The sequence below is a fragment of the Cenococcum geophilum genome (assembly GCF_001692895.1).
Source record: "Cenococcum geophilum 1.58 unplaced genomic scaffold K441scaffold_2, whole genome shotgun sequence".
Classification (NCBI taxonomy): Eukaryota; Fungi; Ascomycota; class Dothideomycetes; order Gloniales; family Gloniaceae; genus Cenococcum; species Cenococcum geophilum.
Genome location: NW_027137560.1, coordinates 4,523,488 through 4,548,858, shown reverse-complemented (window position 1 = coordinate 4,548,858; position 25,371 = coordinate 4,523,488). Strand labels below are relative to the sequence as shown.

Sequence of the window (25,371 nt, the reverse complement as noted above, 5' to 3'; positions counted from 1 at the left end):
TATACAACACCATAGCTTAGTATCGTTGTATTCGCTATCTATATAGTATACTATACGGTATACTAAGAATCCATTTAGGTCCTATTCCTTAGCGTTTATAGAGTTAATATCTATATCCCACGTCTCCGGGTTAATACTTTTCTCGTACTTCTTTGGGTAGGTTAACGCTATAGTAGGTATAAAATTGACAGGGTGTCGTACATTAAAGGTAGGTAGGGTTTTTGGCTTTATAGAATCTTATAGGTTTGCTGTTAAAAGGTAGGCAATTAAGATATTGTTAACGCGTTTTGGATATTAACTTTAGGACCGTAGGTTTAGTAACACTTCTAACCTAAAGTACTTAACTAAATCTTTGTATACGTAGTTGTTTAACGCGTTTTAGACGTTAATTTTAGGACTATAGGTTTAGTAATACTTCTAACCTAAAGTACTTAACCAAATCTTTGTAAACGTGGTTATTCTACGTAATAGACGCAACTTAGTATCTCCTAGTACTTAGTAACACTTCTATTACTAGTTTTCTATAAGTCTAAGGTAGTATAGTATCGCCGGGATCCATTCTATATAAGCGCATATAGCACCCCTATACGAGACTGTCTCTTCTATTTAAAAACCTAGCTGCTCTGTGGTTAACTATATATTCAACCACTAATCAGTATTAGAAATATAGGGTAACTCACTAATAACAACTACTTAAGTAGGGTTACAGTGATATTAGTTAATTCTTATTGATAGGAATGAGGAAAGGGGTGAGGAACTTAAGGTTCCTCACCACGCTAGGGCCACGTCGACACGTGACGGCAATATGCTTCATGCGACGGCAACTTGCCTCATTCCCGACACGTACACTACACGGGCCATATTATAGATATCTTCTCGGGTGATCAAGCCCCTTAGATTCTTCCTTATAGAGCCTCTTATTTATATATTCTATACTAGCCTAGTTACTATCCTAATAGAATACTACTTCCTTATGAGTTACGCGTTTCTAGTATTTAGGTAAATACCGATGTGTCCTTATCTTCCCTAGCTCTACTTAAGCCCTCTCTAGAGCTCTAATATACTGCGAAGTCTTATAATCGTCTCCATAAATGGGTAGCAGCAAAGATAGCCCGTAAGACTCTGACTATAGTCTATTAATTATACATCATTAATCATACTTTCTATTTAATCATGAAAGATCCAGCACTAAATTCCGAGCGCTTAAGCCAGGCAAATCCAAGGTAAAAAGAAAGGGAAAAGCACCACCCCCAAAGACTTCTTCCAAGTCGGCGCCTCTGCCCATCCTAACGGACAAGATTTTTTCCACTTGAAACCGTAGTCGATGCTATTGAAATCCAGGTCGGTCCCATGGAGCTGCGCTTTGCAGCCCCTGAGAAGTGTCTGGAAGCCGTGGAGGTTGGCGGCCTTGACGAATGCCGCGGTGTCTTTGCAATCGGGACCTGTGGTGGTGTCAGTTCATTTCTTGGAGCAAGAAATGGTTTAGTGGAAGAGAAGGGTGGGTTACCGCAGCAACAGGGCAGCATTCCATAGCGTGAGGTTTTATTACCAAATTGGGTGTTCCACTGATGAGTTCCGATGTCGCAAACCGGCAGCGTCCAAGTACCTGCGTGAATAGTTAGAATAGCTCCAAAGGGTGTGGATGGAACATTCTGACCGATCCAACCAGCGCCATCTGCGTATGGGGTCAGCATTCCGTTTGAGGAAACTGATAATTGAATTTGCTTGAATGTCATGTCTCGCGTATAGTTGAATCCCCCAATTCTCCAAGCGCGTGCAGATGCCTTTGTAATGTCCTAAGCTGTGTTAGAGGGTTCTAGCTGATTGTAAATTAACTCGCTCACCGAACCCGCTATGTTGTAGTCTGAAGCGTTGAGTTGGTCGAGCCCCCAGGGCTTGTCGAGATGACCCTTGAGTACACTGTCCTCGTGATATCTACATTGTATGAGCTGTGAAAGTCACCGTTTTGCTTGATAGATATACATACAAGTACGTGTAGTATACGCCACCATCACCGTCGGAATAATAACGCGTCTGCGAGGGACCCGAGGTGTCGCTGGTGTTGTCGGTCTTCGAGAATAGAGTAAAAATCCTGCGAGTCCTACGAATGTAAGCGTGAGAAGAGGATATGAGTGAATGAGGTCCTCACTTCCATTGAGCATTGATAGTTCTAGAGAGCAACTGCTTCTTGTAAAAATCTTCAATTTCTGAGTTGCTTGGAATGTTCGTATTTTCAACATAACTGCCACCCGCTAGGTAATTCCTTGATATCACAAGTTAGAAGGTACGGTTGAATGCATGGAAGATTAGAGCCTACAAGATGGTATTATTCTGGCTGTCTTCCTTTCCGGAGAAAGTATCATTCGACCAGCTTTCCAGAGTTGCTCGGCTTGTCTGTCCAAATGCAGCAGCATATGACCGCATATCTACTAGAGATTGGGTATCACCCATGGAAGGGCTGAGACGTGGTTAGTAAAATCCGAATAGACTGAATAGATCCGCGTACTCTGGAGTCAGCGAATACGCTATTTGTTGAATACCTGCAGCTGTAAAAGCCGCCAATCCAGTCGCTGTTACTTCGAGAAGCCCTGGGACAATGGCTAAAAGCATCGTTAATGCTGCCACGATCCAGAAGGCCGCATCACCAAAAGCAAATTGAGGATTGTTCCATGGGAAGAAGGTTAGGGCAATCTTCCCAGATAGGTCGCTATAGTCTTGTTGGCCGTTTGATATTCCGGTCTTTAAAATATTAGATGACTTTTTGAGACTTTATCAATCCCCACGTACGTATATTGAGTTGAAGAGTGTATTCAAGTTGATGGTAGAGGTTAATGCTTGAAACGCCCATGCAGGATCACCAACATCTTGATAACCTGTTTGTTGTTAGATGTCGACAATACGTGCACCGCGTTGAAAAATAATAGCTCACTGGAGCAACCGGGCATGCCGCAGCTGCTAGAGTCTCCGATCCTACACTCAAAGGAGTTCACATGGTTTCCGAAAGATCTACCAAGCTCGTTCGCAAAAGAGGTATGTGGCGACAAGACGATGTTCTTCCACCAATTGCTCAGTTCTTGGTCAGTGTTTGCCGCCATGTATGCGGAAACGGTAGGCTGCCAGCTAGGGTCAGAACCGCAATCTCCACGAGGAACAAGCGCCATTTTCTCTGATTAGGATTTGGCAGACGGAAGTGCTTAAGGATAGCGTCCACAGGGCGAGACAAGATAATTTATTTGTTTCGGATGTGGGATGTACAGATTGATAATCTGCTCAGCCAAAGATGGCATAGCCACCATACGCTGCTATCCGCAGTTTTGCGTCGTCAGGCTGGGGCGATGGACAAGGCTGTATTACTAACTTCGGAAAGGTTAGATGCATATGCGGAGGAAGTATCTTCCAATTTTTGAACTACTCGGTCGTGAAATAACTTCGACTAATTAGATTTGACAAAGATATTTCAGCGTTTGGATGGGTAGTCTCACAGCTAAAAGAAGGCCAGACTTTTCGGAGTTGAAATTCAGCTCCTCAAAAGATTTGCCAAGTTGTTTGGAGGCAAAGCTTGTGCGCCACACACCTGTAAAGGGCTAAAACGGATCAGAAGTTCAGCCTCGTAGCTCGCGGCAATGACCCAGTGGCCGAGAGGGCAGGTTCGGTCGGGCAGTGCCCAGACCCTACCAATCTTAACAAGATGCCTTAATATTTAATGCAGATGACATGAGAGGGATCTAATCAGATGCAGTTCCTTCCGCCTGGATGCCTGACGAGGAATATGTACAGGAAACCTATAGGGAAGAATTTCAAGGCTTTAGGGGTCTGGAACTTGGAGTAAAGCCGAACCACAATTTAGTAAAGGGGCCAGAAGCGTAGTGAGCTTAATGGAGATGATAGGATGTGTTAACTTGACAATACATGCTAGTTCACCGTACCATCTCCCGGATGCGTACATATCGAAAAGGTGAGAACTTCCCTTGAGGTATAATCCGTTCAGTCATTGCCATGCCATGCGCATTTTGAACGAGCATTCAGAAAGCTTCAGAAGGAGACGGGGGAACGTGGGACTGTCATTTGCGCATAGGTTCGGTTGGCTGACTGTTTTCGAGTCACCTAAGTTACTCATGAATGTATTGCACGAGTGACTAGCAAACGAACCAAAAATCTCAGCCCTAATCTCAATCACAGGAAATCATCTATGGTAAAGACGCATTGAGAACGAATCAAGCGAAGAGAGTATGGCGTTGCTGTTGGATGAAATTGCTTGTGTTGGTGTGCTTGCGCCGGTGAACTTTTATTATCCCTTAACCCGTTGATTTGGGTCCTACGGTTATCGATAAGGGACCGGCCAATCGGAGAACCCGGTTTAATGCAGGTGCCCAGTCAAATCCAGTAGCGAATTCTCTAAGGACCCCAACGGGTTAAGGGATAGCCTCGGATTACGGGGCGTGCGGGGTTCCTCCAACCACACTGCGCACAAACCCCAGAGCTTTTCATGGACTCTAAATCCACTAATGTCGAACCCTGTCCATCCAAGGCGGTAGCTGCGGTTGTCGCAACGATCCTGCCATGGAGATTTTCAGGGCGGCAGGTCATGGCATGACCCCATTCGCTTCTGTGCAGTAATGCTGATGAGAGCTGGCCATACAAATGACGTGCCCGCCTCCTTTCTGGACTGGTTCCTTGGACCAAGTGTGCAGCCGCATCGTTACGTTGTGGCTGAGTAAAGAACGCCTTGCGGCGGCATCCTCCACATCCTGCAGCCTGGAACTGCGATAAGAACGAGATGTCTTCTCCAGCCTAAGGCTGCTCAATAGCAGCCTTTGGTAAGTCTCAAACCAGCTGCAAGTCTATGGTTCGGGGCAGCAAATTCGAACTATGGTATGTGGCTTTCGGTCGTTGGCGCTTGCTGCCATGGTCGACATCAAGCCCTTTTTTTTGTTGGCAAATGGTGACAGGACCGCTTCGTGAACCTATCGCTAACATTCTTTGCTTCGTAGGATACCCTTGCGTCTTCCTTGCCTCCACGAACAGAGAGCTCAGGGCAGACTCTGGTGGATGACGACGTCCTGAGAAAACCTTCAGTTCTCTCTCCACCCTTACCTCTACACGAACAGAGCCAAGTTCTACCGTTTACGCTCACTCTACAAGAAGAAAAGAGTAACCCAGGTCAATTCCAGCTTGTTGTAAACATAAATGCGAACAATGGGGGTAATAACTCGAGTGGAGGTAATACTGGGCCGTCCAAGAAGCTGTATACGAACCTTCAGGCTCTCCCCGGCTTAGGCTACGACGTTTCGTCGCTTTATCGCACGCGGGAGTCCAGCCCTCCGACAAGTCCACAACAAGAGCGCCATGGATGGTCAGACCTGGATGCAATACCTCCAGACTTCCTAAAGAAAGTGGTGCCGGATTGGGGAGTGTCGCTCGAAAAGACTAACTCCGTCATGTCCACTCAATCCAATAGGCTCTCGGACATTAAAGCGAGGATCAAAAAGAGCGGGAAAGGATTCGTTGTGAGGCTGCTCAAAGGTGCAAATCCAGAGACAAATGAGGTTGCAGAAGTCCACCTAGCCCATCACTCTTCGGAGAACCCTCCAGCATACCATGAGCTTGATTCTACACCTCGAGCGGAGCTTGACGCGGTTGAGGCAAGCTGTATGACCCCTCAAATCCATATCACCCAAGACGGAAATTTTAATGGTCCTCCGGGAGCTGGTTCAATTTTTGAAATAGGTTCATCCGGAGAAACCGGCATACAGAGACCCCAGCCAGCGCCGCCACCAGTTCCATCTCAAGCACCAACGCCGACTCCAACGCTGGCACCACATTCTGCAGTTTCTAGATGGCTAGTACGGTCGTCCCGGGATACGGAGTTGAGTCATCGAGTCGGCGATGAGTGGCTCAGCGACGCAGAGACTTTAACTCAAGATGTTCAACCATTTGGGGATCCTTGGGAAGATGCTGAAGATGACCAAACCGATGCAGAACCTTTTTCAACGGTCAGCTCTAACATTCCAACCCGGAGAGCTTCAGTGACAAGTGTAATACCTACCCCGACAAGGGGCTTGTCTGTTGTAGGCCCTGTTCGGCGTGTGCCTCGAAGTGAATATGCCGGTGCTGGAGGTTCTAACACGAAGGTCTCTTGCCAGGCTCTTAACCGGTCGCATGCTAAGAAATCTGTCAAGCGTAAATCTCCTCGAAATCTGAGTTTTACTTCCAGCACCGATGTTGCTTTTAAAAATGGGGAAGGCTCCTCAATTAATGCTCAGCCAAATACCGCAAGCGAACAATCTCATCCGCATAAGCCTTGTGATGAGCCGATCTCAAAGGATTCAAATACGTGGCACCATCAGGTACGAAACACGCATGGGGACGAAAGAGCTGGTGTCGCAAGACATTCGCCCCTGGAAACCGTTGTGCAATCTCGCACGGGCAAGAAACGGTTAAAATTACGAACTAAGGATGTTCCGCGAAGCCATTCGGGACCAACATCACCATTGGCGCGGCAGAGCAGAGGATCGCCATCTGCTGTTCCCAAAGAAGACTTTTCACCACTCCGGGAGAGCTCGCGTGAGAATTCCAACAAAACTCTCCAACTCCGGCCTGAGGTCGACGAGGCGCAGAAACTTCGCTCCGCACTTGAAAAGGTCCTACATCCGGATGATCTTAATGTCTCACCTAACAACGATGTCTCCGTCGATGATGATGCAGTGGGAGATGTTCCTCTCCCTCCTTGGTTTGAGATTGGACAGACCTACAATCGTTCGAAGCGTCCATTAGCGTCTTTCGTATGGCTCGCCTGTTCAGCCATATGCACCAAGCTGTCCGAAGGGCTTGCTCTTCTACAGGTAAAATATGGTAGTGAACCTCCCGTTCCATCAGATCATGTTCGAGTTAGATGGACCTGTGTATGTTTCCGGTGATGATGGGTAAATTCAAAGAAGTTGAGCTAACTCGATCTTTTAGTCTTGTGGAGAACAGCTATATGACGACTTCGTAGAAAGACGTCCAGGAGCTGCTCGACTACTCGAAGCCTATCTTAGCCGTCCCCAAGTACATACCCCCAGCAGCCCTAGCAGAAGTAGCCCTAGCTCCACGCTCTCTAGTGTATTCAGTTCCTCCAGCACAGCATCGACATTAGCGACGCCTCAATCTACTTTTAACCCGGGCAGTTCCTCGTCTTGGGGCCAAGGCGATTCATCGAAATACAGCCCGACACGTTTACGAAATAAAAACCCTTTTAGTGTTCGTATTGACTCCTATCCGGAGCCTCAATGGCTGCTCACTTGCGCAAATGAAGGCAGGTACACGCCTAAGATTGTTCATCTTGATGTCAATATGGCAAGAATTAGATCCGATAAAGACTTAGCAATGGCACTGAGAGAACACTACAATCAGGTAAATAGGCGATGGTTCAGAATCCTTAAACTTCGGGGACTTACGACCATCGACTTCGTTCAGGTAAGAAATGAGGATCATAATACCTGCCTTTCTTATTTCATAATCTGTCTATCGCTAGTCCGATTCGGCGAGGGCCTGTCAAGTCGTGAGCCCTAGAACCACTTGTCTTTGATACTGCAAATAATCGCTGTCAGCTTCAGTACGAGTAATAGCTAATAATCCATCTATAGTTCGAGGTTCACCGCAACCGGTTTGCGGACATTCGGAAGTGCCCGGATATGCCTTTACCAAAATCCGGCTACGACTTCGAACCGGTGGATTTAGTTCCGCCTGTAGGGAGTCAGTACCTTCTCCATCTCTTCAAACACCCTGAAGATTATGACGGTGAACTTGTCACTTATTTACGCGCACCCAAGCGTCGCTCTCGGCTTGAGTTTGGTGTTGGGTGGGGCATCAACCTGGTTGAAGGCTTCCTTGCCGATCGCGTCTGGACGCTTGTAATCGGCTTTTTTGTTCTGGGGAGTATCATATTTGCTGCCGTGTGGGCTTGCAAGAGAAATGGTGATGTCCAGGGGGCTTTCGCGGTTTCCGGATGGATAATCACCCTGGCCGCACTGGCGGTGGGCTGGGCACAAGCTTGCTTGGAATGAACAATCCGATTGACTCTTAGTAAAAAGGTATCCCGAGCAAATCATGCTCCGCCACTTACCCACGCCCTCCATGCGCTTGAGAACTCGGAGCATTATGGTCCTTTAGCGGTGTCTTCGGAGTGGCACAGTGATCGGCCCGGCACCACTCCAGTCCCAGTAATATATAAAGGTATAGTAATCTCAGCAATTGGACCGACTTATTGATCACATTTAAGGACGTGTGAAAGATACATATCGAATCAGTTACCACAATCACAGTTGCTTTCACGCCCAAAACATATGAGCAAGACTGGGATTATGCGTAAAGGGAACTCTGGCACACTCGCGCTCGAAGCAAGTCTTCTAGAGCGATAGATCTGCTGAAATGCCTCAAGGCATACCAGGGGACTGGCCGAAAGAGCCGGCTTTTTTACCATGAGAATACGCCACGCCTCTGATGGAACAAAGGATATCTAATCCCTAAGGAACCTCGGGGAGCCTGGCAATATACCCCAGGGAATAAACAAAGTGGCAGTTTTCTGTATTTAGACATCTCTTATAATGGAGGATTTGTATCGGTGGGGTTATCTCTCCATTGCGCTGCTTGTCGAACATAATACGTTGCACGCTAGCAAAGAGTAAAGGTTACCAAATCAGAACTAAGATGAATTTCTATATGTAATCGTTCTTGAGAAGGCTTCATTATCCAACACTTTATCCATTATAAGACATTCAAGCAACCCAACGTGACATTTATTTATTCCACTCGCCCTCCTTACACCCAACCTACCCCAAACCCACGATTGTAGTCGAATCCTTAGCAAATGAAGTACCAATTGGCGCTTGGCCGGTATCAAGGGGCCAGACCTGTGCTTCTCCAACCGCGATAACGACAACCTTTTTAGCAGCATTTTTAAAGTGCGAGTGCTGCCGGACAGACTCGTCTCCCATCAAACCGACCCAAGGATCATGAATGATAAGCTCATCCAAGTTGCAGTCATTCCCTAAGGATATTAGCAGAGTACCCCATCCACCACTAGCGAGGGTAAGTTCCATCAAAGTCAAACTTGTCAGTGTAGAGGATTGCCGGCGGATAAATTCCACCAAGTCTTGTTCTCCTGCGCGAAATTGGCGCAACACCAAGTGAGTGAGGCTCGGAAAACCGATTGATTTGAGACCGTTAAACCACTCTGGGTCTGCAGTATGACGAACATTGCCGAAGAATCCGAGGCGAGGAGACGCGGAGTGTTCCAGCAAAGCTGGAAAACTAAGATCAAGCCTTTGAAGATTATGCGCGTGCTTGAAGAAGCCTGGTATCCAGTCCTCCCAGCCGTCAGGTCTTGTAATCGTAGATGCGGTACCTCTGGCTTTGTAAATCCAAGTAGGCTCGTTTAGGGATAGTGCGATGTGCTCCAGACTCGGAAGAGCAGCTTGGAGCAACTCCTGGGGTATGTCTAGAGCTTGCGCATCGATTTTGCCACCCTCGGAGCCTAGTTCTTTAAGTAAAATTTTAGAATCAACAACAGCAGATATTACACCGGCTACTGCTCCTTGGTGGGCATACAGGCTGTACATGTCTTTTACCTTCTTTTGTGCTTCGTCAAGGATCTTTTGCTCGGCACAGCCAGGCCAGCGAGGACGGGGGATGGCCTTGGACAAGATGGGATCATCCGTTGAAGGTGGTGAGCAGATTGAGATTTTCTGCAAATGCTGGAATTTCGCGAAGGTACGGGAGAGCAACAGCGCCATGCGAATTATTGAAAGCAACTACGTTGGCAATTCGTTGAGGATTAGATCGTTAACAGCTTGAGAGTAAGCGACGCCGTCAGTGCGCTGCAAGCCACTGCCTCCGCCCCAGAACAGATTTAGATCCGGTGCAAGGATCATAACGCCCACGAGGTTGGCTTGAACTGCTTGATTTGGAAAATCGAAGAATGGTTGGCCTCCATCACCGTGTAGCAATACATTCAGTCCCATTGCGCCGGTCGTGTTGGGATCGGCTGTAGCGCCAGTAACGCCCGAGGTGGTGGTGAACTGATCTGCAGAGGCGCTGACTTTAAATCTGAGGTTAAGGCCACTATAAATATATATTAGCATGATGGGTGTAGGTCGAGTATTATAGAGTAATATATATGTCGGCTGAGCAACTCTGAAGCTTGACGCCGCTCCTATTCGCTGCTTTGGGGTGTAGTGTTGGACTGCGAATCTTATGGATGGCTCTTTTCTATGCTTTTGAACGCTAATGAATAAATTGTGCATGATATAACTCGAGCTGGGGAATTTTCGCTGGGATTGAGTCCTCAGGGTAGAAGGCGATAAGATGCGGAGGATCGTGCTTTACAGTCTCTGTCTGATCAAGAATCGTGGGTCTATTTGTAGCGATTGAAATGCCTCCTGGAATCTGCGCTGCGCAGTTGCTGCGCAGTTGCCTGAGTCGTTTCACCTGTGGTGGCACTAGTTTTGCGGCGCGGAATTGCTTCCGCTAAATCGCCCCAAAGACTCAATCCAAATAGAAAAACCGTGGTAAGAGAATAGAATAACATGCTTAAGAAAGTGACCAGCACCTAGGAAAAGAATTCGAGCAGCGCACCCTTAGGAAAGAAAATTAATTGAGAGGGAGTGAGGGAAAAGATACGCACTTACCATTGTCGAATTCAGAGATCAAACGTGCATCTACGCAGTCCCAAACTGCCAAGACTATCAGATAATGTGGGCCCCAATTTATATCTCTCATACGGGTCTAAACGTGAGAGTGTAGGATGGCTGATTGGATGCGCTGGTTTCACGAGAGGTTGATGGAGCAAGCAATGTCTAAGATGAAGTTCAGTGGAAGCCCAGTTCCGGTGGGCTTGGCAATCTTAGCGTCTCCCTAGAGCTTTTGTGAGTTGACTCTCCAACTCTCCTACACCTTCATACTGCCTCTCGCTTTCACATCGATATCCAGGATAGCCTTAAGCGCCCGAGAAGCTACTGTAAAACAGGTGGACTATTACTCCCCTCCCAAGCAACAGGCGGCAATTCCTCAAATTTTCGTTTTAGATCCTAGGCAATGTTGGCCACGTCCGTATTTCACGCTTAGGTAGAATGTTATGGAATCAATGCTCATCTAAGATTATAATCACCGACTTAAGCGCTCCAAAGCGGTGTGACTTTCCCATATCCATCTTTGTGTTTGCTCAGCTCAAGCGTCCCTCTTCCGAGGAGAAAGCTGCAACATGACTACCAAATGACTATGTCCAAGCCCTTAAAGCGGCAATTTATATCCATGGAATGGCACACTGAGTTGAGTAGTGAAGATTGCATGCCTGCACATAAGGACCTTGGAAGATTGAGTATAGAGGCTTACAAGTACGTGGATGAGGTGATGCATAGATTAAATTCCTTTTGAGATACAAGCCCTGAGTGACCCGCAATAAGTAACGTAACCGAGCACCTTGTGCACGGCCCCACCTTGTGCACACCAAAATCAAAATATTCAAAATATTCAAAATATCATAACTCTACAACCATGGATCCAATTGACGCCGCTCTTGCTGCTTTGAGCTTGCAATCGAAGCCTAATTACACCAAAACTGCTGAGGAGTATGGTGTAGAGCGATCTACCCTCTCGCGCCGCCATTGTAATATTACGGGCTCAAAGGCAGATGGTTACGAGAACCAATCTTTCCTTACCAAACAACAGTCTCAAGTGCTCGTAACTTATATTAATAAGCTTATAGAGTAAGGCCTACCTCCTATAATTGCTATGTTACGAAGTTTTGCCTAAGAGATTGCAGGAAGACCACTAGGAACTTAGTGGGCTTCGCGCTGGATTCGAAAGCAGGGCATCTCTCTAAAGAGCCACTACCTTGTCCCTATAGATAATGCACGCAAACGGGCTGAATCGGGCTTCTATTTTGCCTTATCGCCTATAGGCTGGATAAACAATGATCTTGGTTACGCTTGGCTAGATACTATCTTTAATAGAGAGATAAAGGTAAAGGCCCGTAATGGAAGAGACTGGAGGCTTCTTATCCTTAATGGGCACGGCTCTCACGTGAATATAAGGTTCCTTAATTACTGTAAGAAGCACCGAATACTTATGGCAGTATATCCACCTCATTCAACTCATAAGCTTCAGCCTTTAGACATCTGTCTCTTCTCACCGCTTGCGACGCATTATAGCCAAGAATTAGATTAGTTTTTGCACAAGAGCCAAGGGCTCTGCTCTCTTACCAAGCGAGATTTCTTTTGGCTATTCTGGGTAGCTTTTGGAAAGGCTTTTACTACATCCAACGTTAAGAGTGGGTGGAAAAGTACGGGCCTCTACCCTTTTGAGCCCAGTGTGATTTTGGATACGCTCCGTACTAAAAAGGATAAGAGGCCTTCTTCAAGTGAGTCTCTACATTCGCATCTTACAGCAGACGATTGGCGGTAAGTTCGGAAGCTCCTCCGAGACACGATTACCGATGTATACGACAAGCGCTCTCAGCTCTTGACTGATACCGTCATGAATCTTATAACCGAAAATAAGCTATTACAATATCGCGTTAATGGGCTTACCGAAGCTCTACATAGTAAAAAGAAGAAGCGCCGTTGGGGTAAGCCTTTATTTACCCAGCTTGCTCTTCTAGAGCAAGGTAAGGCTACCTTTTATAGCCCTGGGAAGATTCGGCAAGTTTGAGAGCTTCAAGCTGAGCAAGAGCAGGCTAAACACCAAGAACAGGCTCTTAAAGCTGAGGAGAAGCTTCAACGGCAAGCCCAAAAGGAAGAGAAGAGGCGTTTAATTGAGCAGCGAAAGCAGCAGCGGGCACAAAATAAGATGCAGCGAGAGGCAGAGGCAGCGGCTCTACGGCTTCAGAAACAGAAAGCCAAGGAGGCTCGTGAGGCTGAGCGCCAACTTAAGATTGAAGCCAAGGAGCTTCAAAGATTAAAGAAGGCTCGAACCAAACGTAGAGAGGTGGTAGTAGATGAGGATATTGATGAGATATTGGATGCGGACGAGAGCCTACCCCTACCAAGGGCTCCAAGGCCTCAACGCCAACGCCAAGCCCCAGCTCATCTAAGGGACTATATATTAGAGCCAATTTAAATCTTCTAATCAAGCTCTATTCAACGCCAAAATTTGGTTCAATTTGATGCAGTATTGCGATTTGTAGAGCCTCAAGTTTGGTGGTGCATTTGGCCAAGAAATCGTGCACGAGCCGGTCGCGTGCACAAGCCGCTCGGTTACGTTAAGCGGGATTGAGCGTTTCATTGGGCGGTAATTTTTTGAACATTTCGCACATGTGTGCACCGCCCCATTTTACTCCTCACCCCGCAATGTTTGCCCAATCTTCTCCAGCAAGCACCATCGCTCTTCCCTCCCTTCAGCCTGCTTTGCACTCCAATACATCGGCCTTTGTGACAAACCACCCGAGCAAACCCATGAATCCCTCCCTACTATCTTATCGACGTCGCTTTCCGCACCTCAGCTTACCTTCGGAATGCGATGGAGGTTCTTGCTGCCGTCGGACTTGCCGGAAATATCGTTCAATTTATAGACTTTAGCGGCAAACTCCTAGCGAAATCAGCCCAGCTCTATCGATCCGGGGAATGCGCGCTAGCTGAGAATATCGATTTCGAGACGGCGATGAACGACCTGGCGCTCTTGAATAAGAAGCTCAAAGATGGTGCTACTGGTACTGGAGATAAGGCGCTTGAGAGCCTTTGTCTATCGTGTAATACCGTGGCAGATGAGCTGCTAGCAGCGTTGAACAAGCTCAAGATTAAAGGCAAGCATCAGAGGTGGGAGAGTATACGGAAGGCTATCAAGAGCGTTCGGAGTAAGGAGGATATTGAGCAGCTAGAGCGGCGGCTATCAACTTTTAGGGAGGAGATTAACTTGCGCATAGTTGTTAAACTCAGGTATGCCCGTTTTACAGCTTGCGACTGGCAATCCTAAAAAGTAATTTACAGGGAGCAAGTTTCTCAGTCGAATCTAGAGCAATTAGGTTATCTCGGGAAGCTTGATTCGGCTACAATGAGAATCTTAGACGCTATTGCTCAGCAGCAGGACATTTTTACTGTAGTCGAGGATATCCAGCTCACGCTACGGACTGTGTGGCGACGGCAGGAGCAAAGAATTAGTCTTGCTGAGCAGGATCTGTGCCTCTCCAAATTACCAGCCGCTCCTCAAGCGGCCTTTAACTCCTTCGACAGACGGCACGACCCAATTTGCCTCCCCGAAACCCGTGTCGATCTCATTCGAGACATAATCACATGGGCTGACGGGCTGGACGAGAGGTGCATCTTCTGGCTGAATGGCTTGGCTGGCACGGGTAAGTCGACTATCGCTCGAACGATTGCCCAGGCTTGCCAAGGCAAAAACTGTCTAGGAGCAAGTTTCTTTTTCTCTAGAGGTGGTGGAGACACTAGCCACGCTGGCAAGTTCTTTGTGAGTATTGCTCGGCAGCTAGCAAACATGTCTCCATCTCTCAGGCAGTATATCTGCGAGGCTGTTGCAGAGCACAGTGATATATCAGATCGGTCTCTCCGCGACCAGTGGTGCCAGCTTATACTTCGACCACTGTCACAGAGTAACGACAACTCTCCCCAGCCACCGCTTGTTCTTGTAGTTGATGCTCTAGATGAATGCGACGACGAGAAAGACATCCGGACAATCATCCAACTTTTAGCGGAAGCTCGATCGCTGACAAGAGTCCGCCTGCGCATCTTTATGACAAGCAGGCCTGAAATTCCAATCCGACACGGCGTCTACCAAATCCCGGAAGCGGGGCATCAGGACTTTGTACTTCACAACATATCGCCAGCGGTTGTGGACCATGACATATCTCTCTTCCTAGAACACAATTTTAGAACAATCGGGGCAGAGCGAGCCTTTTCTGCTGACTGGCCTGGCGATCTAGTAATTCGGCGTTTGGTTCGGAACGCTTGCGGTCTGTTCATATGGGCGGCAACGGCCTGCCGCTTCGTTTCCCAGGGTAAACAGTTTGCTGCAAGACGATTATCAATAATACTAAAGGAAGAGGCGTCAAGCACAGCACCGGAAAAGACGCTCAACGAAATTTACACCACTGTCCTTGGCAATTCGATCAGCCAGGACTACGATGATCAAGAAAAGAAAGAGGTGCATAAGAATCTGAAGAGAATTCTAGGAAGTATAGTCGTGCTGCTTTCACCACTTTCCGCTGCCGCTCTAGCCACATTACTTAATATCCCAAGAGGTGACATTGACCAAACATTGGAGGACCTCCATGCTATTCTAGATATACCACAGGAACACGGTTGCCCGATCCGCCTGCATCATCCGTCATTTCGCGACTTCCTTCTGGACGGGAAAAGGTGCAATGACCCGAACCTTCGGGTGGATGAGAAGCAGGCACACAAGTCTTTAGCAGAATACTGTATCGAGCTTTTGTCAGCCACTCTCAAGCGCGACATCTGTGACATACGGGCTCCAGGCACTCTCACGACTGCTATTGACAGCGGTAGAGTTCAGCAACGTCTCCCTCCAGAAGTTCAATACGCATGTATATACTGGGTCCAGCATCTTCAAAGAAGTGGTTCTCAACTCTATGACGACGACCAAGTACATCGGTTTCTACGGGAGCACTTACTCCACTGGCTTGAGGCCCTTAGCTGGATAGGAAAGACTTCAGAAGGGATTCTTGCGATACTGTCCTTAGAGGCTCAAATTCCAGTAAAGTCTTCTTTAGGGCATAGGCGATCCTAACTAATCTATACCTAGGCCGATAAAAGCCCCAATCTATACGCGTTTGTCCATGATGCGAAACGATTTGTCCTATATAATCGATCGGTAATTGAACAGGCACCCCTCCAGATATATTGCTCAGCCCTTATCTTCACCCCGGAGAAGAGTATCGTTCGGAGACGATTCAAGAAGTGTATCCCTACTTGGATCCAAATAAAGTCGAAAGTGCAAGTAAATTGGAGCGCGGCGCTACAGACGCTCGAGGGCCATTCGAGTGCGGTCGCGTCAGTAGCCTTCTCGCCGGACGGCAAGCTGGTGGCGTCAGGCTCGCACGACGAGACGGTCAGGCTCTGGGACGCCGTTACGGGAGCGGTGCTGCAGACGCTCGAGGGCCATTCGAGGGGGGTCGCGTCAGTAGCCTTCTCGCCGGACGGCAAGCTGGTGGCGTCAGGCTCGCGCGACGGGACGGTCAGGCTCTGGGACGCCGACACGGGAGCGGCGCTGCAGACGCTCGAGGGCCATTCGAATTGGGTCACGTCAGTAGCCTTCTCGCCGGACGGCAAGCTGGTGGCGTCAGGCTCGGACGACGAGACGGTCAGGCTCTGGGACGCCGACACGAGAGCGGCGCTGCAGACACTCGAGGGCCATTCGAATTGGGTCACGTCAGTAGCCTTCTCGGCCGGACGGCAAGCTGGTGGCGTCAGGCTCGAACGACAAGACGGTCAGGCTCTGGGACGCTGACACGGGAGCGGCGCTGCAGACGCTCGAGGGCCATTCGAATTGGGTCACGTCAGTAGCCTTCTCGCCGGACGGCAAGCTGGTGGCGTCAGGCTCGAACGACGAGACGGTCAGGCTCTGGGACGCCGTCACGGGAGCGGCGCTGCAGACGCTTAAGATTGGTGTAGTTATTAACAACCTTTTATTCTCTGCTTTGGGTCAATACCTTAAAACGGATAGGGGGGTAATAGATATAACCTCTCTTAAGGTATCGCTAAATTCTTTAGAGCAGTTACGTACTCTATTTATATTAAATAATTGGGTAAAGGAGGAGGGGCGGAATATTCTTTGGCTTCCTCCTAACTATCGAGCGACTTGTGTAGCTGTTTGGAATGCAACAGTTGTATTAGGACACTCATCAGGGGGCATATCATTTCTCCAATTTGAAGAAGGGTTAAAGCTTATATAGACGTCTTATTCGCCACTCCGATTCTAGTGCCTTCTACGAGGGTCACACGCTTGTTACCGGAGGTAGGGAATACAAATTCCCCCCTCAGGCAGGAAATGTGCTAGCGAGCAGAGGCGTTAGGCCGGCGCTACTTGACCTGTTAGGTCGCCCTGCCAAGCGAGGACATCCGATATCAACTCTATGCCTAGTATCGTGACGTGGGCAATATTCTTAGTAGCTCAACCTACGCGCTTCAAGTGGCGGAATTTGTTAGTGCCAAAACTTGGATCGAGCGGTACTACTGCAGCTTTGGCTCTGCTAGAGGGTGCCGACCCGCTCTGGCCACATCTATAAGGCACGAGGTAGACAGGGAGTCTAGTTGATGGAGCGATAGGGTATATTGATGGGTTGCGAAGAACCAAGAGATGAATCCTTAAGGAAAAGGGGCGTCTCGGTGCGAGGCGTGGAGTGAATTTAGGCTCAAATGGTGGCGATCTTTCTCTCCTAGTGGTATGTTGCAGCTGACGCGCAGCAGCGATTAGCCGTATCGGCTCTCTTACCTGCGGTGAAATAGGTACTTATACCGCACTGCTTCGAATATCCCTACCCGGCCTACTTGGCCCGATTACCTTCCATCGTGGTACATGTGATCAGCTATCCCATGCGCTGTTGAGGCGTCCAGTAGATGTGGCCCGTGCACGAACACCAAAACATTAGCAAACGCCCCGAGTGAAGAATCAATGCAATATACCGCTCTGCAAAGAAGGACCTTGCTGGCAGGAATACCTTGCCTTGATCCGATTATAATTGAGACGATAATATAGCAAATTTGAGATTTATTATAATGATTTGGAGCCTCATTGATTGATCAAAACTACGACCTTATTTTGCCAAGACCCTTTGATTTGAAGCCTTTGGTTGGCTCGTCTATCTGGACGCCTTTATCAACAGCGCATGGGATACACACATAACACACGGCGCATTGGACCCACTTGGATTTTCGCCGTCCAAACCATCATTATAGCAAACACAGGGCGAAAGAATGGTGGCTGTTCGAGAAATTGAAACCGATACCTACGACTATGTTGTCTGCGGGTAATTTATCTCAAGTTCCTCATTAGAATTGTTATTAACGAGACGTAGTGGTGGAACTGCTGGTTGTGTCATTGCGGGGCGCCTCGCTGAGAATCTCAATGCTACCGTACTCATTCTTGAAGCAGGCCAAAACAATGTCGACCTCGAGAACGTTCATATGCCAGGCGGGTGAGCGACTTTCACCTTGACGCTCCAGATTTCACCAAGCTTAGCATCAGGCAGTTGGTCAAACAACTTCGATTCGGTAACAGATTGGAACATTGTCACAGAGCCAATGCCGGGAGTGGACGACCGCCGCGTGAAGTGCAGCCGTGGGAGATTTCTAGGCGGATGCAGTGGGGTCAACGGAACTCTATGCATTAGAGGAATCAAGCAAGATTACGATGATTGGGAGATGCAGGGATGGAGCGGAGATGAAATGTTCAAGTACATGGCGAAGGTACGAAAGCCTAGTTTAATAGCGTCTCGGTGCTCAGATATCTCTTTTAGGCCGAAACATTTCACGGTAAAGACCGGTTTCACGCCAGCGACAAGGACCATGGATACAGCGGCCCTTTACACACTGAGCCTCACGAGTTAGCGCCAATATCGGAGCTCGTCAAGCAGTCTTTAATTGATCAAGGACTGCTGTGGCATGAAGACATGTTTACGACGGGAGAAACCCCGCAAGGCTGTGGCAATGCTACGAGAACTGTTCATCAAGGTCTCCGCTCAACTGCAGCAGACTTTATCACGAAAGGATACCGGGGAGATAATATAACCATCAAAACTGACGTTACCGTAAATAATGTTGTACTCTCTGATACTGCCGAAGGCCTACAGGCAAGCGGCGTGAGTTTCACCTTAAAGAGTGGTGAAATTGGCGCTGTCAAAGCCCGGAAAGAAGTCATTGTTAGCGCTGGAGCTTACTGCAGCCCCGCAATCTTGCTCAGATCTGGTATTGGCGCCAAATCTGAACTTGAGAAGTTAGGAATACCCTGCAATGTTGACCTTCCAGGTGTTGGCCAAAATCTAATGGACCATGTAGTAAGAACACCACCCTTGAACTATCACCCTACTACTTTTTACTAATACAGTACAGCTCGCGTTTGTATTCTACGAGACGGAGAAGGAAGGGCTGACGAATGACCATCTGGCCTATCACGGGGACGGCCTTGCATCATCTTATAAACTCTGGAAGGAGCAGAAAACGGGAGTGCTGTCTACCTTTCCATTTGGCACTTTCGCATACGCTCGGCTCGATCAGCGTCTAAAAGATGACCCACTTTGGGTTGGCTCTCCGCGAAGGGATGGCCGCGACCCGATGGATTTAACTCCAAGGCAGCCCAACTTGGAGTTCTGGAACACGGAGCTCTATGGCGGACCGAAGCAATTCGTGGACTTTCCAATCAACAAGAAACATGCTTTCGCTATGTGTACTCTCCTTTTTAATGCACGGTCACGTGGCACGGTGTCTCTGAAATCAGCAGAGCCTATGGAAAACCCTATCGTTGACCACAACTACCTTGCTGATCCATTGGATCTATTGGTACTTAGCGAAGGGTGTAGATATGCCAATGAGATCGTTATGAATGGTAAAGGCACGAAAGACATCATAAAGGGGAGCTGGCCACCGGAGCTGACTCACCATTCGTATACTACGCGTGAACAATGGGTACCTTATGTGAAACAGCAAGCAACGACTTGTAAGTGGTTTTTTAATTGAAAATTTGTATTACTAATTTAACATTTTTAGGCTACCATGCTGCTGGAACCTGTAAAATGGGCAAGGCAGATGACCCTTCCGCAGTCTTGGATGAAAAGCTTCGCGTCCGAGGAGTCAAAGGTTTACGGGTAGCAGATGTGAGCATCATGCCGTTGCTGAATAGTGGGCATACACAGATGCCTGCATATGGTATTGGTGAAAAGGCCGCAGATTTGATTAAAGCGGACGCCTAGCATTGCATCTATCCTTGGTGAAGGCTAGGGTACAGCTGCTACAGGCCGGACGCGGGTTGTGTGACCCTCGGTAGACGGTTGGTACGTGCACTACGCGCACGTGCGGGCATACTGCTCCTTATCAGCCAACCGAATTTTCCACCGAGAGCTTATGGGCGTGATCTTTTTGGACTGGGTTAAAGTTGGAGTGGACTGCTAACCTTGATAAATAAGCGTTAGTCCTATTTAAGAATGAGCTAAACCTCAAGTAATTTGGACAAGAGTAGATATGAGATCAAATCCACTCCAGTCCAAAAGGATCACTGCAGCCTAATGACCTGAAATGAAACCTGAAAATAAATTTAAAAAGTTTAGCTAGATTTCATGAATATTATAACTAGCTGGACAACTACAAGCTTTGATCCACGATTTTTCTTATGCCGAATTATCCTTGCTCAAATAAAAGCGCCGCCTATGCAACAAGGATTTCTATCCCTGTGCTATGAAATCTTGACATTAGTAGATGAATTTTCTTTTATGCCCGAGAAGCGGAGACCCACAATGGAGCTCCAGTGGACGAGCTACTCGATAGAACTGCTTGACGGAAATTTGCCTGCAGCTTTCCGGAAGAGCCTACGTGATTTCATCGTAATGAGGCTCCCGCATAGGATTGCATCAATTCGAGAGATAGAACTAATTCGGTACAAACACGTTCAATGAAAGAATTCCGGTTGTTGCACAGGTGTTGTTGTTTGCCAAGACAGTAACCACGCGAAGGTTAAACACCAATTCACGGTCAACACAACTTTGTCGCCAGAACGCATATGACCCCCGAACCCGCCATATTTCCGCCTAATTGCGCCTCCCTCTTCCCAGCCCGTCCACTTATACCCCTCTTCGGCCATGCTGATCTAGCTGCTGTTCTGCAATGGAACCCCGCCCCCAACACATTCTGCCACAAACCTCTAAACAAGCCAAGGCGGCATACAAGAAACATGGCTTTCGTCTCTCAACCCGCGACATGCGCGAGATTGAGCGCGCAGAAGAATTGCAGCGGCGCGCTGACCGCATCAAAGAACAGGAACGCCGCAAGAAGCTAACGCAGAAACGCAAAGCGGAGAAGGAACAGAGGGAGCGAGAGGCCAGGGCGAAATCAGGCATTGGATTGGCAACACAGCTGGCGGGATATAACCATAGCCAAGTCAGGATGAAGAACGGTATGGAATCATTTCTAAGGAAGGGAACGGTGCGGGAGGGAGCTATGGATGTCTTGTTGGAGGAAGGGGGGGCAAAGAAGCCGTCGGATGGAGGTAGTGGGCTTCAAATAGCTGTTTCGCGCCACAAATATGCAAAAGGAGCCAGTGAGGGCCGGTGGAGTCAAGATAGGCTTGATGATGGAACACTGCTGGAGGCGGATTCTAGGGCAGTCTCAGAGCCTTGGGATATTGAGGATGTGGATGATGAAGCATTCATGGATGCGATCGAAGATGAGGCTTCGATGCCTAAGCAGTATACTCTAAAGACACTGCGACAGCCCGAACTAAAGCAAGAAGAAAGAAGCAATCATCACCGAGAAGATTCGAGCTTCGTTCGCCTCCATGGCCCAGTGGACGCCGCCATCGAAAGACTACTAGATCCCCTCTCGGATCCTCTGGTGGAATTTCTCTCGCAAGACATCTCATCTAACCCCAACATTTGGGATCCTGCTCCTTCTCTTCTCCATAGGTTGAAACCTCCGGATCTTCCACCACATAGGCTCCGTATCAAAGTGGGATGTGCCGTTGTCTTACTAACAAACTTAAACACGAGCATCCAAATATCAGAAAGAAGCCATTTGCGTATCCTCAGGATTGAAAATGAGAGGCTCGAGTGCTTGGTTTTAGATGGCCGGCTGGAAGGTACCAAGAGTATCCTGACACGAGTACCATTTTCTGCGCAATACAAGAGTGAGGATCGGTATTCCTTTGCTAGAATGCAGTTTCCCGTGCGTGTCACTACCAATCCATATCAACTCCAGAAGAAGCCTGCCAAACCCACGGACAGCCACAAACGATTGAATGCTACCCACGATAACCCAGAGAATCTGCCGGAAACAAAGAAGCTAAAGGTCCCCGAGCCATTTGCTAAATCACCTATACCAACTTTACGGATCTTAAAATCCCCGACGGCTACTAAACCTCAAAAAATAACTCCCAAAATGATCGACTTTTGGGACAATTTCCTGGTCAGCGGCACTCAGATAGCTCGGGAACTCTCGCCAGAACCAGTTCTAAAAGCACAAAAAGCCACAGCAGAGTCACCTGAATTTATGCCGTGCACGCAAGATCTCGACTTTTCAGCAGAAGACTTGGAAGAGCTTGGGAGCTCAATGACGGGTGACATGCCTCAAATTCCGCAGGAAATCGTACCAGAATCCTGCCAGCCCCGTTCCTTACAGAATTCCATCAATAAATCGCCTCCTAAACCTACAAATTACCTAAGGGCTGCATCAGCTAACTTGGCTACCACGCCCCAAAGGTTGATCCGCGCAAGTGATAACCCTAACAGGGGGATGATGCTTCCTCCACCTCTACCTGCACCTTCCCGATTTACCAAACCGGCAACCCAACCTAAAACTACCCCTCCACTACACCAAACTATACAGCCCATTCGGACCTATGAGCAATCACTTACGCCCTCGCTAAAGGATTTCGGCATCTCCACCCAAGACCTAGTGTCCATCGTTGAAGACGACCTACCCATTTCCTCGCCGCCCATTTTGGTTTAAGGTAGATCTGGGATCTGCCGTAGCCATTATCAAAGCATGATTGGAACTTTGTTAACAGCACTTAATTTCGGTGATTAGAGGAGATCTTACTACGCAGACATAGTTCCAGCCCCCAAGGGACGCAGGATGCATAAACCTCGACCCAGCCCCCACATTCTATTGACTCATCAATTCGATCTCTTGTTGAAGCGTACACTTAAGTGTTGTTTTAGCTATACCTCTTGGGTAGCTTCGTATAATTACAAATATTGTAAGAATTCTTCTGCGTATTGGGTTCGGGAGTTCTTCGGACATCTGTGCAAAATTCACCTTGCATGGAAAGATTCAAACGGACAGCGCCTAGCGGGGATGGCTGTATGAATAAACGTATGGAATAATACAGGGTAAGTCTAACATTTCAAGACTAAAAACCTGGATCTCGCAATAGCAGTTACTGCGTGGGGCAGAGGCCCCAAGTAGCATCACGAATTGAAGGTACAGACTTCCATAGCTTTTTGCTTGCGAGTTACTGCCGATCGCCATACGTGGCATGAAATGGATTGGATATCAAAACTACCACTATCATATCTGCATGTCGTCCTGTTCTCCCTGAACCCCCCCCCCTCCCTCTTCGTCCCCTTCATCTAAGTCCTCAAGTGGAAAGGTCAAAATAGCTGCCACGTTCCCTAAACTTTCCAACCTCTTCCCACTCTCATGCAATGAACTCAATACCCTGATCTCTCCGCCCTCCACCTCTCTCACCCGGTCAACCAATCCCACCCACCGTTTCCGCTCTTCTACGTTCTGCGCTCGGAACAGAGCGTTGCTAATCAATAAAACGCCACCGCCACGTCCTACTGCACCTTTCTCCACCGCACCCTCTACTTCGCGAGGGCCGTACCAAGCTCTCCCATCATCCTGCCGTAGCAGAGTGAAGAAGCGGTCCATAAGTGCTGTTTCACGGGCGTATTTTGTATCGGCCAGTTTACTTAGGACTGCGGGCGAGGACAGAACCTCTGCTAATGCGTGCTGGTGGCCAGAGGAAGAGTGGGCAACTAAAACCAAAGGTACGAGAGTGAGGAGGGGTCTATTGTTGTTCGTGGTGGCATAGTTGCGGAGATAGGTGAGAAAGGAGTTTGCTGTGAAGCCTGGAGAGGCGAGGAGGAGCGGTTTGAGGGGTGTGGCCGCAAGGTCGATGTGGCGGAGAAGGGTGGAGAGGAGGGTGGAGAAGAACTTTTCGAGCGCCTAACACCACCTGTTAGTTATTTGCTCCGCGGATCAGAGGTCGATTGACTTTGAAATTAAACACACCATACCTTTTCATGCCCATCCAACCCCCCTTTCCTCTTCCTGGGTATCGGCACCTCGACCCTCTGCCTCAAAATCGTCTGATGCTCCGTAATCAGGCAGATATTCGCCAGCCCGTCCTGCATGACGACGGCCCACACTTCGGCGCGCTTCGTCGCGTCCAGCGCCTCGCGCAGCATCTCCACCGCCACGCTGTCCCACCCGTCCGCCTTCTCGATCGTGAACTTGCGCTGGAGCTCCAGGTCCAGCGTGTGGTAGCTCCCCAGCTTCACGTGCTCGCTCTCCGCCGCCACTTTGCCCGCGACGTGCAGCTGCCCGGACCCGACGTCGAAGTCGGTCGAGGTTACGCGGATCGTGAGGTCCATGGGGATGCGGGCCGAGGCCACGGAGCCGCTGTCGGATTCTTTGGTTACGCGGCGCATCGCGCGCGCGCGCAGGAGGTCGTTGGGCTGGATCAGGTTGTAGGCGTGCCACTGCGGAGCTGTTCAGTACAGTGCGGGGCGGCGAGAGGGGAGGGAGGGACTGCGGACCATGTCTTCTGGCTCTTCGGGGAGGAGGGTCGCAAAGCCGGAGCCATCTTTGAGCTCGATTTGCTGTTTGAGCAGGCGCATGGTGGCGATTGTGCGGTGGTAATTGAGAGCTCGTCGAAGTGGGATGTGGGAATTTCCTGTGGGGTATTTGAGGAGTGAGGGGAGAAATTAAGGGTTAGATGCAAGCGCATAGAGCTATATTGTGAAAATAGTGGTTTGGCTCTCGTACTCTGGCAAACCTGCTAGGAGGGCCAATCTTGTGGGAATAAGTTAGACAGCAAACGGTGTTCTAGAATCGAGAGTGGCGTGGTACGGGCAGCGGGTACCTATCGATAAGCTCTGCTGTTACCCAAACGCTCTCGGACCAATCGGTCTTCATGATCTTCATGCCATGATTATTATCTTGGCAAAGTGAGCTTCCAGGGTGTTCTATTGTCTGTTCTAATGTCCCTCCCTAAGTCACGCAAAACCCGCCGTGCCACAAAATATGATGGGTACTTTGATTTCAAGCGACTACAACTTTGCGCATACGTTAATACCCACCATAATTTTGTATAAGCCGTGTGCTATAGCTACTTTAACACTCTCAGAGCCCCTTCAATCTATAAATTACGTTCGCATCGTCGCCTTCTCCCCTGATTCACTCTGAGCCTTCTTTTATAGCGAAACAATCTCTGTTTGCTACAGCACTACTATTAGGCTTTTACTGCCTATAAACCAAATGTAAGGGTCTTACCCGAGCCTTAGAGCCTTATTACGATGATAGGAAGTCATTATTAGCTTTGTGCCTGCTGTCGCGCGCAAATTCATGGAAGGCCCCTACCCTAGTCGGTACTTCCGATCGAACCAACTACCAGTTTCGGCTAGTGCGAAACCACCCGCGCCCTATAATT

At 48.5% G+C, this 25,371-nt stretch overlaps 9 protein-coding genes across 9 annotated transcripts; 5 read left to right on the top strand and 4 right to left on the bottom strand.

Moving 5' to 3' along the window:
- Window positions 1-1,664: 1,664 nt before the first annotated feature.
- On the bottom strand, window positions 1,665-2,691 carry K441DRAFT_104822 (uncharacterized protein). Its single transcript, XM_067639921.1, has 5 exons — window positions 2,507-2,691; window positions 2,318-2,458; window positions 2,150-2,263; window positions 1,988-2,101; window positions 1,665-1,935 (listed from the first exon to the last, which is right to left on the bottom strand). The coding sequence occupies exons 1-5, from the start codon at window positions 2,608-2,610 to the stop codon at window positions 1,797-1,799; spliced, it is 612 nt and encodes a 203-aa protein (XP_067510057.1). The 5' UTR covers window positions 2,611-2,691; the 3' UTR covers window positions 1,665-1,796.
- Window positions 2,692-4,905: 2,214 nt separating this feature from the next.
- On the top strand, window positions 4,906-8,045 carry K441DRAFT_683861 (uncharacterized protein; the record flags this gene model as incomplete). The annotated part of the gene is made up of 5 exons (XM_067651733.1): window positions 4,906-4,942; window positions 5,077-5,177; window positions 5,262-6,902; window positions 6,961-7,455; window positions 7,626-8,045. 5 exons carry the CDS (start codon window positions 4,906-4,908, stop codon window positions 8,043-8,045), a joined length of 2,694 nt encoding a protein of 897 aa, XP_067510056.1.
- A 765-nt stretch (window positions 8,046-8,810) lies between these two features.
- Window positions 8,811-10,670, bottom strand: K441DRAFT_673076 (uncharacterized protein; the record flags this gene model as incomplete). Its single annotated transcript, XM_067650616.1, has 4 exons — window positions 8,811-9,591; window positions 9,796-10,078; window positions 10,468-10,588; window positions 10,668-10,670. 4 exons carry the CDS (start codon window positions 10,668-10,670, stop codon window positions 8,811-8,813), a joined length of 1,188 nt encoding a protein of 395 aa, XP_067510055.1.
- Window positions 10,671-11,481: 811 nt separating this feature from the next.
- K441DRAFT_104661 (uncharacterized protein) lies at window positions 11,482-11,859 on the top strand. Its single transcript, XM_067639920.1, has one exon. It carries the CDS (start codon window positions 11,533-11,535, stop codon window positions 11,746-11,748), a length of 216 nt encoding a protein of 71 aa, XP_067510054.1. The 5' UTR covers window positions 11,482-11,532; the 3' UTR covers window positions 11,749-11,859.
- A 1,409-nt stretch (window positions 11,860-13,268) lies between these two features.
- Window positions 13,269-13,910, top strand: K441DRAFT_702434 (uncharacterized protein; the record flags this gene model as incomplete). Its single annotated transcript, XM_067653402.1, has 1 exon — window positions 13,269-13,910. A coding segment is annotated over exon 1 (414 nt), but the record flags the coding sequence as incomplete, so codon positions are not given.
- Window positions 13,911-14,025: 115 nt separating this feature from the next.
- On the top strand, window positions 14,026-16,458 carry K441DRAFT_535178 (uncharacterized protein; the record flags this gene model as incomplete). The annotated part of the gene is made up of 2 exons (XM_067642359.1): window positions 14,026-15,710; window positions 15,765-16,458. The coding sequence occupies 2 exons, from the start codon at window positions 14,026-14,028 to the stop codon at window positions 16,456-16,458; spliced, it is 2,379 nt and encodes a 792-aa protein (XP_067510052.1).
- Window positions 16,459-17,725: 1,267 nt separating this feature from the next.
- K441DRAFT_651517 (GMC oxidoreductase) lies at window positions 17,726-20,248 on the top strand. Its single transcript, XM_067647209.1, has 6 exons — window positions 17,726-17,977; window positions 18,026-18,141; window positions 18,196-18,416; window positions 18,467-19,003; window positions 19,059-19,662; window positions 19,713-20,248. The coding sequence occupies exons 1-6, from the start codon at window positions 17,925-17,927 to the stop codon at window positions 19,913-19,915; spliced, it is 1,734 nt and encodes a 577-aa protein (XP_067510051.1). The 5' UTR covers window positions 17,726-17,924; the 3' UTR covers window positions 19,916-20,248.
- Window positions 20,249-22,318: 2,070 nt separating this feature from the next.
- On the bottom strand, window positions 22,319-22,558 carry K441DRAFT_651516 (uncharacterized protein). The gene has a single exon (XM_067647208.1). The coding sequence runs from the start codon at window positions 22,541-22,543 to the stop codon at window positions 22,367-22,369; it is 177 nt and encodes a 58-aa protein (XP_067510050.1). The 5' UTR covers window positions 22,544-22,558; the 3' UTR covers window positions 22,319-22,366.
- A 664-nt stretch (window positions 22,559-23,222) lies between these two features.
- Window positions 23,223-24,738, bottom strand: K441DRAFT_601222 (uncharacterized protein; the record flags this gene model as incomplete). The annotated part of the gene is made up of 3 exons (XM_067645222.1): window positions 24,479-24,738; window positions 23,957-24,421; window positions 23,223-23,885 (listed from the first exon to the last, which is right to left on the bottom strand). The coding sequence occupies exons 1-3, from the start codon at window positions 24,557-24,559 to the stop codon at window positions 23,223-23,225; spliced, it is 1,209 nt and encodes a 402-aa protein (XP_067510049.1). The 5' UTR covers window positions 24,560-24,738.
- Window positions 24,739-25,371: the final 633 nt, after the last annotated feature.